Source organism: Herpailurus yagouaroundi, unplaced genomic scaffold (genome assembly GCF_014898765.1).
Source record: "Herpailurus yagouaroundi ecotype Mexico unplaced genomic scaffold, PumYag 197, whole genome shotgun sequence".
Lineage (NCBI taxonomy): Eukaryota > Metazoa > Chordata > Mammalia > Carnivora > Felidae > Herpailurus > Herpailurus yagouaroundi.
Genome location: NW_024412428.1, coordinates 7,378,183 through 7,394,061, shown reverse-complemented (window position 1 = coordinate 7,394,061; position 15,879 = coordinate 7,378,183). Strand labels below are relative to the sequence as shown.

At 46.0% G+C, this 15,879-nt stretch overlaps 1 protein-coding gene across 1 annotated transcript in view; it reads left to right on the top strand.

The window, feature by feature from the left end:
• FLT1 (fms related receptor tyrosine kinase 1) overlaps positions 1-15,879 on the top strand; it is a 175,750-nt gene that overhangs the window by 49,829 nt on the left and 110,042 nt on the right. The window contains exons 5-11 of the mRNA XM_040448115.1: positions 2,067-2,191; positions 5,948-6,110; positions 6,454-6,590; positions 9,056-9,230; positions 10,435-10,552; positions 12,825-12,994; positions 13,613-13,772. Coding sequence (XP_040304049.1) covers positions 2,067-2,191; positions 5,948-6,110; positions 6,454-6,590; positions 9,056-9,230; positions 10,435-10,552; positions 12,825-12,994; positions 13,613-13,772 — 1,048 coding nt within the window. The remainder of the gene's footprint in view (positions 1-2,066; positions 2,192-5,947; positions 6,111-6,453; positions 6,591-9,055; positions 9,231-10,434; positions 10,553-12,824; positions 12,995-13,612; positions 13,773-15,879) is intronic.

Sequence of the window (15,879 nt, the reverse complement as noted above, 5' to 3'; positions counted from 1 at the left end):
GGGGGAGAGGGGGAGGGGAGGGGGAATGCCAGCCCTGAGGGTGGGGACGGGGGAAGGAGGTCAGGAGGCCTCCAGGCCTGGCTCTGCTCACGTCACTTCACATATTTACACCTCCGTCTTCTCATCTGTGAAAGGAGGGTTGTGGGTAGCCCTTCATCCATTTTGTTCATTTGTTCGCTCGTTTGGTCATTCGTTCGTTCAGTGCATGTCAGACGGGGATGACTACGGTCTGTTTCTTCTCCTCTAGGAATTCTCCATCCAGCGTGTAGCCAGAGAAGTAACCTGCCCGTTCAGCATCCAGTATTTGAAGTGGGATAGCCCAGGGGAAAGCCCAGAGGGTGGGCTGGGCGGAGAAAGGGTGTAAGGAAGGGGCCGGCCCAGCACGCTTCCCAGAGGACAAGGAGGAGTTATTTAGAAATCTAGGGCATGTGAGCTGGGCTGTGATAATAGGGTCTTTCTAGTTTCTAGTGTGTACCAGATGATTCCATCTTAAGCAGGCTCCAGCAGTATCATCTTTTTTGCAGGGGTTGGGGGATCAAAACTACAGGAATTTATTGTCTCACGTTCTAGAAACCAGAAGTCGAAGCCAAGGTGTCAGAGGGCCACGCTACCTCGGACGCCGGCAGGGGGACCCTCCCTGGCTTCTTCCTACCTTGCGGTGGTTGCTGGCGATCCTTGGCCTCCCCTGACTTGCACCTGCGGCTCTCCAATCTCTCCCTGGGTCTTCATGTGGCTTCTCCCTCCGACGTCTGTCAACGTAGGCCCGTCTTCTTATGGCCACCAGTCGCACGGAGTAGGGGCCCGCCGTGCATAACTGATAATTTCATGGGCAGTGGTTCCATTTGAGGTCACACTCTGAAGTCCTGGGGGTCAGGGCTTCAACCTTGTGTGTTTTGGGGGGACACGGTTCTCCCCATGACAACCTCATGGCCACCAGCTAGTCTAGGCAACCGCTGCCTACTTCTTCCTCTGTTTCTTTCCATTCTCCATCCGGCATCCAGAGCGAGCTTCCTAAAGTACAGCAAGCAGGTGGGGACCTAGTTGGGTCTTTCAGGCCCAGATGGAGAGAGTAGACACTGGGGTTCTTTCCATCTGGGCGTGTAAGGCTGGAGTCGAGGGCAGTAGATGGGAGCACAGCGACTCCTGAAGAGGTCATGAAATGGCAGCGGGCTCTTGAGGGCAAGGGCAAGGTAGACTGTGCAAATGTTTCTAAGACATATGATGCCTTTCTGGTCCCCAGAGGAACCACAGGGAAGCTGAACAGGTGGTTTGAATCCTTCTGGCCTCTGAGACTTGGCCAGTTGCCATACTTTTTAAGGGTGGTATCTGGGTGATGGTTTAAAGCCTTTTCCAGTCCTTTTGCATGCACTGGCACACGTTATGCCATTCGTAGATGTGTAGTGCGTGCCAGAGACCTCTGATGTGCCTGTGAAGTGAATGTGGTCTTCAGCACTGCTTCACCGACCTTTCCCCTTGTCCTAAGCAGCTCAGAGCTTCTCACTCATGATTAGTCTGCTGGGGATGGTCTTGAAGTCAGGCTTCTGTCATTCAAATGCGAATCCTGTCTCCAAGTTGATACGTCTGCATTACCTCTATCTGCCAGTCATCTGTGCTCCAAAGTCAACTGACCATCGCATCCAGGGCCCTTTGACTCCTTACAAAGGCTCGGAGGGCGCTTCCTGAGGCACTTAGCGTAGCTGTGGCAAGAAGTTCATGCAGAATACTCTCCTTGCTTTTTCCCTGCACTTTCACGGTTTCTTTCCCATAGTGACCTAAACCCACCGCCACCCCGCCCGTTTCACAGTTGCATATCGGGGCATCAGGGGCAATCTGACCCCAGGCCAGGAACAGAAGAAGGAACGTGGTTCGCTATAGAAGCATTCTCTTCCTGGGCAAAAACAGAGGGCCAAATTCAGAGACGAGAATGTGTGAATTTATGGGTCACGTGATGGGGGACCTTTGACATGACCATACTGTTTCACCAGCCATAATGTCTACACGTTCTTCATACAACCACTTATGTGTATGTTTTGTTTTGTTTTTTTTTGCATTTTCTTCTCATTCAGATACAGATAGACCTTTCTTAGAGATGCACAGTGAAATACCCGAAATTATATATATGACTGAAGGAAGGGAGGTCGTCATCCCCTGCCGGGTCACGTCACCTAACGTCACTGTTACTTTAAAAAAGGTAAAGCCGAGCAATGCTTCTCTCAGAATACCTTTACTGCAAATGAGCACGGTGAATTCGTCATTTTATCGCTCTGGAATGGTTTTCTTACAGACATTCGGGCTGCTCAGTGGACTTTTCTGGAGTGTCTTTTGACTATAAAGGATAAGTGCTAGACGTCCTACCCATGCATGTATTTAAATGAAATAAAATGATAACGTGGGCATAAATGTGTGTGAATATAATGAAAGAACTAAAATTGTGGGAGTGTTTCTATATTGCCACAAATCCAAATGTCTGCAGATGTGGGGGAAAAAAAACCCAGTTCTCTTGCTTCTGTGAGTCAGTAGCTTGGCAGAGAGCAGTTAATCTAGATTTTTGCTGAGGACGGAACGATGAGACAAGTGCCTAGGGAGCCACCACCTTTAGTCTGAGTCGCGAAGTTCCTGGTAACAACAAGCTTATCTCCTGCTGGGCATCCAAACTTAGCTGCTTAGGAAAAGGGAAAAGAGGGGGAGAGAAAGTTATGCTTGAGATTTTTTTATTCTTTATACCGTGCTATAAATTATGCACGTGGAGAAGGAAAAAGATTTGGAGTCGAATCTAATAAAGACAAGGACTAAAATGTGACATTCCGGCTAATTCATCGGCAATAAGAGTTTGGGAGTGGACTAGGGTTGAAAGTCGGACAAGAACTCCCCAGGTGGAAAGCTGTGGTGACTCCTAAGAGCTTTGAGCTTTAAAGGGGGAAGTTAAGGCTGTCCCAAGGCAGCACCAAGGCAGCACCCAGCACGACGGCTCACACTGTGGGTACTCCGGAGGAGTTTGGTGATGGTGGTAGTCGAGTTGGAAAAGTTCAGAGTGATTTTCGCTATCACTGTTGACCTTGAATCCTGGAGTATGATGGAAGCGTCTTCTTCCCTTGCCTTCACTTTCCTACATTACTGATTTGATAGAAGCCCTCGATATAGTCCATCGATGACAGGTCTTGGCTTCCATCGTATCCGTGTGTCACCACCCATGTTGAAAAGCAGTATATTTCAGAGCTGGAAATGGCCAGAGGAGCTAACCCAACTGGTGGAAGGAAAAACTGAGGTTCTGGAGGAGTTGAAGACCCTCCCACCGCAGGCCACAATGGCCATCGGAATCCGTATCTTGACTCCTCCTTCCATGACCTTGCCACCTTTGCTAATGGTTTAGTTGGTACAGGAGAAAGGCCAGCATGGTTAAGAGCAGAGCCCTGTGGCACGCTGCCTGGATTCTTACCACCCGACCACTTAACCTGCTGGGCAAACTGGCTAGTTATCAGAACTCCCTCCACCTCAGTTTCCTCACTGAAGAGATAGGAGTGATTACAGTAGCAGCCGCCTCACGTGGATGTCAGGAAGTAGCTGAGGTGATACATTAAAAGCCCTTGGAACTGTTCCTGGCCCAAACTGAGCCCCCATTCGAGGGTATCTGTCTAACTCTTTAATACTCAATGCTTGATTGATTATCCAGTGATATTTCTTATCAAGCATGGTATCCATTCCTCTTAGTTTGACTTAATAATCTCTCTGTGATTAATATAGAACGTCTCTGTTTCGTGCAAGCCCCTTGCCTTTTTGCTCTAACGCAGATCGCTGGTCTGTTGTAAGAAACACTCCCAGATTCCCACGTGTACAAATTTGAGGAGGAAGTTTGTTTTCTCGGTTTTTCTACCTAAGATCTCTAATACACACAAGCAAGAGAGCAAGGCATAGTGTCCTAATAGGGGTTTGGGTTTGCCCCGTATATACTGGAACGAGTCTGTGTTGCCCTAAAGTTGCTCTAAGATCTCCGCGCCCCCCGCCCCCCGCTTCTCCTCTTAACCCTTTTAACTTGCTGTCCCCTCCCTCTCCTCTCCCCATGGCCAGCGGTGGCAGAGCCAAGGTCACCTGGAGACAGCCTCCCGTACAGTCCTTTCTTTCGAGGCCGCTCATCCTCCTGTCCCTTTACGACACACGTAGCCACCACCGTAGCTGATGAGCTCTTGTCACCTCTGAACAAAGTTTCTTTGTCAATGGAATACTGTTAGTGGCGGTAAGGGTAGGTGAGAGTAAGAGAATCTTAGTCGAAAACCTTAAAGGAAACTTCAGTATATTTTTCAGTTGGGCTGAGGAAGTCCCTCAGCAAACCTTCCTTTTACATTCCTTTTACATTCAGCAAAAAGCTACGCTGTTTTAGCTTTATTTATTGGACAGAGAGAGCAGGCGAGCCCGAGTAGGGGAGGAGCAGGGAGAGGGAGAGGGAGAGAGAACATCCCAAGCAAGCCCGGCACTGTCAGCACGGAGCGCGATGCAGGGCTCGGACCCACGAACCGGGAGGTCACGACCTGGGCCGAAACCCAGAGTCAGACGCTTAACCGACTGAGCCACCCAGGCGCCCCTCCGTTCACCTGCTGTTAAGGCATCAGAAATTTCAATCCCTGACTTCAATTTTCCTGAGCTTTTCCCTTCATCGTGTGCACCGAATTAGAGGAGAAGGTTCTTTCTCTTCCACCTAGCATTCCTAAGTTTGCAGATGGAATCATGATTTACTGAAACACGAAGTGCATCCCTCACTTGCGTGCAGGTCTTCAGAAACAGGCTGCAGTTCCTCTCAGAGTTAAGAAACACAGACATAGACCAACACAGACGTGCCCTCGGAGACCGGGCACTGGTGACTTTTCACATAGGAATTTCTGCCATAGAGTCACAAATCCCGGCCAGATTAGCTCCTTCAGCAAGCAATATAAATAATTGATAAACAGAGGAGCGAACGCAAGGTGCGCTTTCTTAAAAGAAGACAGAAAAGATCTGAAACTTCTTCAGGGCAGTTTGGCCTTTTCCTTTATAATCTGTTGTGGGAAGGTAGTCTGGTTATTTTTCCTTTTTTAGAGGGAGATAAGTCACAGTGGTAGCCAGGGTGCTCTGCCTCTGAAATTGGGCTGGCGATCTGGCATTGGGGGAATTTGGCTGGACCCCTGAGTATGCAGCAATGCCCCTTAGTAAAGCCTGACCTCGAGGCGGGTTGTTTATATCGCCGTCTTCAAAAATAAAGTCCTTGGCGTCCAGCAGAAGGCATAAGGGCCAATCAAATCATGGATTCCTTTCTTCCGTTTGGACTCACTGTGTTTGGGAATGCTTCTGAGAATTTGAGAGCACTTCATTCATGACAGCACTCTGCATCTGTTTGCAGCTGTGTCTGCTGTCCGTTTCATTGGCGTTTGCCCTCCCAGACGATAACCCCAGCGAGAGCCGAGTCAATGGTGTGCATCTCCAAGGACTTGGAATTATCTACGGTCCTCTTAGGACAGCCACCTCTTTACTAAGTCATGCAAAAATGGGAGGACAAGTTATGGCTTATTAAAAGCTCCAGATGATGGGACTCGGGAGGGTAACCTGGCAGCCCCAGAGGAAAAATTCCTCAGTGGTTTCTGTACCGAATATCAGGCCAGTCTATTGCAAGGCTGATTCCCGGAGGCCAAGTGATAAGGGCTCCCACTGGAAGTCCGACGTGACAGCTGGGTCCGTCCTGGGTGGGTGCGGCTCGTCACTGAGGCTGATAATGAATTCTTATAATAATTACTATAATTTGTCATCATCATGTGTTTCTTGCTACATGCGAAGAAAACGAAAAAGCCATTTAGCACAAACTAGAGTTTTTACCTGTACTGTTTGCATCTTCGGTGAAAATTATGTTTGCAGAAGCCATCGGTGAAGCCGTATCGCCACGGTGCTGGTGCGATTTTGTTCAAGCCCATCTCTTTCTTTTCAGTTTCCACATGATACTCTGATCCCTGATGGAAAACGAATAACCTGGGACAGCAGGAAGGGTTTCATAATAGCAAACGCCACATACAGAGAAATAGGGCTTCTGGTGTGTGAAACAACAGTCAACGGACATCTGTACAAGACAAACTATCTTACCTATCGACAAAGTAAGTGGTGTTCCAGAGGCATGGACGTGAGCCAAAATGCTCCAGCGTGTATCTGCTTAATGAAACTTTGATTAAAAAAAATTTTTTTAACGTTTATTTATTTTTGAGACAGAGAGAGAGGGAGAACATGAACGGGGGAGGGTCAGAGAGAGAGGGAGACACAGAATCCGAAACAGGCTCCAGGCTCTGGAGCTGTCAGCACAGAGCCCGACACGAGGCTCGAACTCACGGGCCGTGAGATCGTGACCTGAGCTGAAGTCGGACGCTTAACCGACTGAGCCACCCGGGCGCCCCTGAAACTTTGATTTAAAAAAAAAAAAAATCTCATTTCTTGTGCTTGCAGCCAATACAATCATAGATGCCCAAATAAGCACTCCAAGCCCAGTCAAGTTGCTACGAGGTCGCACTCTTACTCTCAACTGTACAACTACCACTGCCTTGAACACAAGAGTTCAAATGACCTGGAGTTATCCCGGTGAAGTGAGTGACGTTTTTTTCTATCTCTCCCGTAGGGCGATATTTATTTTTGGCGAGTGAAATGCCAGTGCGTTTTTGAGGTGGGAAAAATCAGGATATTCCGACTCCTGTGGCCATTGGAGTCAACAGGGAAGCTGTGGGTTTGCTGGGATGCTTTCCTGGTCTGACTTTTGGGAGTATGTGTGCACAGATACGGTCTTTTGATGTCTGGAGGTTTTGTTTTGAAGTGTCTATGCTGGTATTTCTATCGCATGATTCCGGGTGGAAGAGGGGATTGTCTCATCCCTGGAAACTTTCTCTGGGGTTTAGAGATGAGAGAGAAATTTATCACTAGATGCCAGGCAGGGACTGTCTTTTGTAAGAACAACAACAAAAAGTTGTTGTCAGCGCATTAATTGAAGATACTGGCCGACAGTCAGGCACCTGATCGGAGCGTGTTTGGAAAGGGGAGATATTACAGCCCAGCCATCCTGTACTCCGTCTGTGAAGTGACAAAGGGGCAGTGCTGTCCTTCAGAAAAACGAGAAGAACAAAGGCCAAGTCGGGTTTCCTCATTCAAAGCAAACATCCTTGCAAACAATCGTCTGAAAATGTGTAGATGGGGAGTCTGTGATCAACGGTTAAGAAACTCGGAACTGTCCCCGTGGCACCCGCTTGCCGTGTGTTAGTATGATTGACGCAGCATAGCCCAAGCTCGGTGATGTTTCTGGGTTTTGGTAGAAATCAAATATTCTCAATAAACGCCAGGAGGGAAGAAACTCTTGCCCTGCTAGTGGCTCTACTCTAAGAGTGTGATGATACATCTACTGACGGCCAGTTACCTTCTAAGATGGCGCTGTCTAGTAGAACTTTCTGTGATTGAAAGATGTTTGCTGCCTAATATAGTAACCACTAGCCCCATATGACTAATGAGCACCCAGAATGTGGCTGGTGTGAGTAAGGAATTGGATTTTTAAACTTTATTTTATTTTTTCAAAATTTTTATGTTTGTCTTACTTTTTGAGAGAAAGAGAGAGAGAGAGAGAGAGAGAGAGAGAGAGAGAGAGAGAGAGAAGCAGCTCCAGGCTCTGAGCCCTGAGCACAGAGCCCGACATGGGACTCAAACTCAAAAACTGTGAGATCATGACCTGAGCCACAGAAGTCAGATGCTCAGCTGATGGAGCCACCCAGGTGCCCCTTTTATTTTAATTTTGATAGCTAGGTGTGGCTGATGGCTGCAGTGTTAGACCAAAGCAGATATCTGAACCCCAGGATCAGCTGTTTTCCAAAGACAGAAACAATACCAATGTTATTCAACTTTGAGAAGGCAAGAGTTCTCTAAGCGAGAAGACAGAAGTAATACCTACAAAGACCGAGGGCTTTTCCGTAACTCTATTTAGGGGACCGACTGTCTGATTTTTGACGGTGGTGATTGCCATCTTCCTTCCGGTTTCTGCTGAGAAGGAAGACAGTGGCTTAACCGTGTGTCTGTTTCAACAGGGCAATGCAAGGACAGGTGGGTAGAAGTTTCTTAAACATGGCACAGACGAGCGCTAAGTTTAACACCCAAAGACCAGTTCTGCACAGCTTCCAAAGTCTTTCTTTTCCATGCCTCCTCATGGGGAAGGATGGAGAGGGAGAAAAAACATATTCTGTGTTATAAAATGTAATGCTAAAACACAGGGGCGGGGAAGGAACAATGAAAGGAAAAGGCAAGGTGATCTCATCTTCTCAAAACCAGGAAGGAGTCATTGTGGCCAATTTACACCCGCTGAGCCCCGGGGCCTGCTCTTGGTGTTCAGTGAGGCAAACACGGGACAACATCCCACCGCTGCCACCGCCAGTGGGTAGGTGGCTTTGCACGTCCTCAGATCCATTTGGTGTGATTTGGCCAAAGTTGGAGAGCATCGCCCAAAGAGCGAGATCGCGAGGCCAGGACGGTTACAGCTTAGTACGTGCAGCCAGGACTCGGGACTGTCTCCTTCATTTCTAGGAAGAGAGCAAAAGGAAACCCACGTGGTGTTCTATTCGAGAAGCAGTCATTACGCCAGGCACTAAAGATAACGATTGCCTGAGTTAGTGATATCTACGCGCAGAGAACTGGGGACTGTTTAGAGGGCTGTGTGCTTAGAGGGAAGGCACTAGATTGACACTCAGAAGGCCTGAGTTTCCAGCCCATCGTGGTCTCTGACACTTCAGTTTCTTCACCTGTCAGAGGGCAGCAAGGCTGCCCGTCTCCCCGGGTTGTTGGGAGAAACCGTTGAGATAACGCACGTGAACGTCCGTCTGGAGAAAACAAAGTGCTAACAAATGTTACTGGGGCAGGTATTCGAAACACATGGAGACAGAGAGAGAGTTTCCAAACATGTTGCCATTAGATGGGTTTGCTTCTCGGCATAAAATGTTGCTCTCCGTCATAACCTGAGAAATGCTGTACCCTTGTGCGTGAACAAGACTGTGTCTACATTTGTTATACGTTTTCTTTCTAGGCAAAGAAGAGAGCTTCTATAAGGCAACGAATTGGCCGACGCAGTTCCGACGCTAATGTGTTCTACAGTGTTCTTATGATACACAATGTGCAGAACAGAGACAAAGGACTTTATACTTGTCATGTGAAGAGTGGCCCGTCATTCAAATCCGTTAACACCTCAGTGCACGTATATGGTAAGCAAATTCATCCTCGACTTTCTGATCATGGTGGGTTTGGGGCAGGCGCTATAAAAATGTACATTCTCTTTTGGCCAAGAGGCACCCTATCATGAGCGATACAATTTGCTCCCCCTCCTAGCCTCTGCCAAAAAGCAAATCGCTTTAAGTGCTCTTTAAATTTAATATTTTTGAATTGGACAGAGGATCTTTTCCAGTAAACTGTGGTTAATAATTCAGTAAGATCATGTTATAATCTCTATTAAATTCTTTTTTTCATCTTCCATATGAACAAACCAGAAAAACATGGACAGATTTTCCTTTATTCTCTGGGGGAAATCTCTCAGGTACCCCTAGGATTTAGGGAAATGAAAATGTGGTGTGATAAATTACTTAGAATTGATGTGATTTTTTTTAATCCCTGGTTTTAGTCTCATGAAATCCTAATGTTGTCGCTTAATTCCAACAGGCAAATTCTGTAAAGAAAATACTTAACAGTCCCTGAAAACCTTACTTATTTCCACTGTTGAAAAACGGTGAGGGGCAGAATCTATGGAACAATGCTGACAGTGGCCTTTGATATTCTTTTTCCTTTAATTTTTTTAATGTTTATTTTTGAGAGAGATAGAGAGGGAGAGAGGGAGGGAGGGAGGCAGAGAAAGAGAGGGAGACAGAATCCGAAGCAGACTCCAGGCTCTGAGCTGTCAGCACAGAGCCCGACGCGGGGCTCGAACTCACGAACCGCGAGGTCATGACCTGAGCCGAAGTCGGCCGCTTAACCGACTGAGCCACCCAGGCACCCCTTTTGGGATTCTTTTGACTTTCTCCAGTCAGTTTTTGAAATCAGATCGGTTATTTTCAGGTGCCCGAAGACTTTCTTCCATCATACTCACGTTGGGCAAGCAGGTTTTTAGAAGTCTCTGTACTCTTCTCTTACTGTGATGTGGATATGTGAGGTGTTCTGCTTTCTGTTGCCCTGCCTCTGCTTTTCTGTTTTGCTTGCAGCTATTTGATGCAAAGTGTTTTCACCGGTTGGAGTGCTTCTAAATTATTTTATTCCTGGATGGATATCGGGGCTCATCGATAGGCTTGGTCAGAATTCAGTGCCATTGGGTCATTGCTCGCAACCGTCCTTGAATGAGGCAGTGAGTTGGGTTGTTTTTGTTCTGGTCAAGATAAACATAGTCTTTTCTAATCTATTTTGTCACCTCTCCTTTCAAAGATAAAGCGTTCATCACTGTGAAACATCGAAAACAGCAAGTGTTGGAAACTGTTGCTGGCAAGCGGTCTTACAGGCTGTCTATGAAAGTGAAGGCATTTCCCTCACCAGAAGTCCTGTGGTAGGACCATAATTATTTTCCTATCAGTTTAAGATATGCCGTGTTAAGTAGGAAGATGCAGGAGCCCAGTGACTTGAATTCCTGAAAAAAACAGCAAGATAATAAGTTCCCCCAGACAGCGGTAGAAAGCAGAGAACTCTGTGGATTTCTGGGCCGGGAGGGAAGGAGGTAGACCGGGCCGGAGGGGAGGCGACACGGTGTGTCACAGGACAGAGCAAGGGATTCGGTGTTTCTGAGTTCTCAGTTCAGGTTAGCCGTTCACTCCCTGTGACTAAATTTCTGCAACTCTAAGCCTCTCTATGATGTCAACGTCCTTTGAATGGAGTGTGTTGGGCAATGGATAGGAAGCATCTTGAATATGTAACATGCTCTAGTAACCCTGAAGAAGCAGGCCCTTGTAATGAGGATAATAATTCTTTTATTATCTGAAAATAATTCTTTTATACAGAGCTGGGATGAAAGTTCCAGTCTTGTTTTAAAATTAAACAAACATTAATAGAGACAAGACTTATTCAGTTGCAGGGGAGGACGAATGGACCTACTTGAACTAATTAAGGGGTTTTTTTTGGCTCGAAGTTTGCATATTCAGAAACTCCTGAAGCAGGTTTTTTGTTTGTTTTTTTTTAATGTTCGCACAACACCTGATATAAAACAATGTAATCTGTTGATAATCTGCAGTCATTCTGTGAAATCATTTCTGAATACCAGTATCTTTGGCCCAGACCGTTACACTTTAAACAAAGAGTCCGGTGCGAAACCGATTAGGAAAACAACCCAGACAATATAGAAGCGGTACCACCGTAGAATCACCTCCACCAGCCCTTACTTTGCTGGTGCGTGATTGCGTGATTTGTTCTCCGTTTCCTCAAATAGTTAATAGGGAGTTAAAGAGAACGTTAAACTCTGCTATGCCCCTCCGTGCCATCGCAGTAAAAGAGAGATTTCCGTTTGTTCTATGATGTACCAAAAGTCCAAAAGTCCATTTCCCATGAGTGTCCGTTATTCCCTACGAGGAACTGAATCACTCTAGGCGCTACATTCGCTCTTTCCAAAGGATCTGAGAGTATCCCCGCCTGTTAAACAGTGCTACTTTCTTCGGTAACTCTGAAGCCAGGACTGAAAACACACACACAGCCCATCTTCGAAACCACCGACTGGCTAATGGGAAATAAAAGTAAACTAAGATCGTAGTTGCAGTCGTAAAGTCAAGCATAGCCATTTGGACCGTCTTAGAACTGAGACTCTCTAGTGATGAGAATTTGCCTGCAGAACTTGCATGGGTATGAACTATTGGCATCTACCTTTATGCGGAACACAGTAAACTAAGAGATTTTAAAATGCCCAGCTGAAGAACAGTGCAATGTAATGAAATCGTAGAATTTTTTAGAGTTAAATCTTTGAGAAAGTCTAGAAAACTTGAAGAAACGTGATGTCTGAATGGATGAGTTGGGTGCACAGCACAGGGTGGCATTCAGTCTCCCGACTCTCAGTTCTGTTTGCAATTGCAGGATGTCTAGGCGTTGATATATTTAAAGTAAAAAAAAAAAAAAAAAAAAAAAAAGTTTTGTACCTTTTGTTTGTGAGTTTTGTGCCTTAACTGTTCTCCCTCGGGGGAAAGATCTTGATAATCTTGGTTTCACTATAGTTTATGAAAGGGACAACTGGTGTGACCATTTATACAACTAATAAGAACTCCACATGAGACCACAATAGAAAAGTCTATTTTTATTTTTTATCTGGAGAAATGATCTAGTTGATCTGACTTACAATGGCCCTTGTGCTGCCGATGAAGCGTCGTGGAAAACTCTGAAAAACATCTGGAGGGGATCAGCCAGTGCTTCTGGGTTAATACTTAAGTCACATGGTGACCAGCGGCACCCCTGTGGGTACCTTAAACTATCACTTTTTCTTTCTTCCTTCAAGGTACTTCTTCCTCCTTGCCAATAAATGTGAAGTGTGTCTCCGTTTAGGTTTGTTTTTTTTTTTTAAGTTTTTTCTTCATTTAAGTAATCTCCACACCCAGCGTGGGGCTTGAACTCATGACCCTGAGATCAAGAGTCAGGCACCCTTCCAAGTGAGCCACCCCAGCACTCTGTGTGTCTCAGCTTAAAAACCCCACCTGGTTTCCCTGGAAACTTAGTGTCTAAATTTTTTAAATGAACGTTGAGACCAACGTATGTATCACCTTGAGCTCACAAACGTAAATGACAGTGTTAAAGTGCTATCGGAGAGGCAGTGTGGAATGACTTCCTGATCATGCCCTTAACCGCAGGTTAAAAGATGGGTTCCCTGTGACCGAGAAATCGGCTCGCTATTTGGTTCTTGGCTACTCATTAATCATCAAAGACGTTGCTGCGGAAGATGCAGGGGGTTACACAATCTTGCTGGCCATAAAGCAGTCAAATGTGTTTAAAAACCTTACCACCACCTTAATTGTAAATGGTAAGTTGACCGTTCACGCTTCCTTCTGCTTTCGGGGAGGGGTGAAGGTCAGGAAAACTTGTAAATCAAAAGTCGATATAACAACATCAAGTTAAACCAACTTTTTAAGTAATTATTTTATTTCTTTTTAAATGTTTGTTCATTTTTGAGAGAGAGAGAGCGGGGGAGGAGCAGACAGAGGGAGGCAGAGGCTTAGAGGCGGGCTCTGTGCGGTCAGTGCGGAGCCCGATGTGGGGCTCAAACTCACCAGCTGTGAAATCATGACCTGAGCTGAAGTCGGATGCTTAACTGACTGAGCCACCCAGGCGCCCCTTTTAAGTAATTATTTTAAAAATCACATATGCCCCCATCAAAACGATTTCATGTCTGCTTGTTATCTTCCATAAGCAATAAATGTTTTTGTTATAACTGTAGTCCTGATGTCCATACCATGGAATCAGTTCTCTACTGTTATCAAAGCGATTCTACTTAAAAAAAAAAAAAAATAGCTGTAATGCCAGCAAATATGTGTTTGTTTCCCTGACATCAAAACCAGTGGGAATGTGGTCCTTCAGGCTGTGGCCCGGGAGAAAGTCACCGTACAGCTCTTGACTTCTGTCCTGTTCATCTCCCTTCCAGTGAAACCCCAGATTTATGAAAAGGCCGTGTCGTCCTTTCCAGACCCGACCCTCTACCCCCTGGGCAGCAGACAGACCCTGACTTGTACCATTTATGGTGTCCCTCAACCTACAGTCAGGTGGTTTTGGCGTCCCTGTCACCATAATCATTCCAAAGCAAGGTAAGGACAGTTTGTTTCCTGAATAACTTTCAGTTACACCTGTTATACTGAAACTCGCGATTGTTATACTTGGACTCGCGATTCTTTAATGGACAGAGATGGAAGTTTGCAAACGGAATACGCAGCTGTATTTGGCGCAAAGACTTTCCCTCCCGTGGGAAAAAGGGGGCAATATCTACTCTTCTTCCTTACTCGGTGCTAACCATGTCATCATTTTTCTCTCTAGTTTATAGTTTGGGGAGCACAGGGACAGGTTGTCTTCGCCTTTTTTGACACTCAGGTTTGAACTCCAGTCTCTTGTTTTCAACTGAGAATCCCTAGGCTTTGGCGAATTCAGCTTCTTCGTGTTTTGTGAACGTTGGACATGATGGGAGACCTTCCCTGCCCTGATGATCGCTACCCATGCTCTTCCATTCATCTGAAATGCGCTCCCACCCATTTGCTGCCCCCCCCCCCAGAAGTCCTTCCTTATCCCTCAAGGCTCAGTTCGTGTGTCCGCTTCTCTGCCGCGAGCACTCCTAACTGCCGCATTCAGACCCCTTTCTCCCTCTTCAGTATGAACCACACCTCGTACACCATCGTGACTTTGCCAGGCGTGCGTACGTGTGTCGTTTCTCTTAACCACGAGCCGGCTGAGAGCTTCTCTGTGTCTTCAGGGCGTGGTGCACGTGGTAGTCGAGGCTCACCGTGTATTTGCTGAATGGTACATCCCTCCCTTCTGGTCATTGTATGGTGTTTCCTTGCATCCTGTTGGTGACAGTCCTGCCTGCCCTTTTCCCATTTTTGTTTAGTCTAGAGGGATGATGCTAAGGACAGTTGGTGGGAGCTGATTTGAAGAACAGGAATAGAATTGATACGTGCAACAAGAAGGTATTATTGAGACTGCCCAGGAATGATCATCATACCATAATGTTTGTTTGACCCCACTTGAGGAGTGTTGGGGGAAATTGCTATTCAACAAAAACGAAAACAAAAGCAAAATCGGCTTGCTAACAAAATAAGAAAGACACAATTCTAGCATAAACAGAAGTGGCTGTTTGGTTTTCTAGATTCTTCCTGCAATGTCAGCGTTTCTTCACCATGTGTTTCAATCCTTTGTCTGAGGCCTTGGATTCTGACAGTAAAAGTTAGCTCATGAACTCTAGGGTTCCGAAGAAGTAGCTCTTGCCACACGTCTGATTTCTCATCTGAATATCATTTCAATTTTCTAAGAACAGACGTATGGAGAAGTTACTAAGCTCGAATATCTTCTTTACCACTGTGGATATTTAGCCCCAAACACAGTGAGATCTACTGAGATTTTGTATGATTTTGCTCATTTAGGGGTAGGCATACCCATTTGTGGATCTATTCCCGTATTTGTGCTAACCTGACGTGCAAATACGTGAAAAATAACTAAGCTATGCAGAGAAAAGTATAAAGTTCAATGTTTGTAGAAAACATAGTTTTTTATAGATGTTTTTAATTTTTGTTTGGATAATAATGAATCTAAAATTTCAGTTCTACTTAGGATAGACCTAGGAACTCTGAGAAAATAATTGTGTGGGAATATAATAGTATGAAGTTGGGTTTGAATAATGCTGTTAAAATGTGGTTTGGGGAGGGTGCCTGAATGACTCAGTCGGTGAAGCGTCAGACTTTCGATTTCGGCTCAGGTCATGATCTCACAGTTCATGAGTTTGAGCCCCACGTTGGGCTCCGCACTGGCACTGTGGAGTTTGCTTGGGATTCTCTTTCTCTCTCCCTCTCTCTGCTCAGCTTGTGTTCTCTCTCTCTCTCTCTCTCTCTCTCTCTCTCTCTCTCAAATAAACTTAAAAGATTTATTTTTTTTTTTAATTTTTTTTTCAACGTTTATTTATTTTTGGGACAGAGAGAGACAGAGCATGAACGGGCGAGGGGCAGAGAGAGAGGGAGACACAGAATCGGAAACAGGCTCCAGGCTCCGAGCCATCAGCCCAGAGCCCGACGCGGGGCTCAAACTCACGGACCGTGAGATCGTGACCTGGTTGAAGTCGGACGCTTAACCGACTGCGCCACCCAGGCGCCCCATAAACTTAAAAGATTTAAAATAGGGTTTGGGGAATGAGATCAACCAAAGTAAAACTAT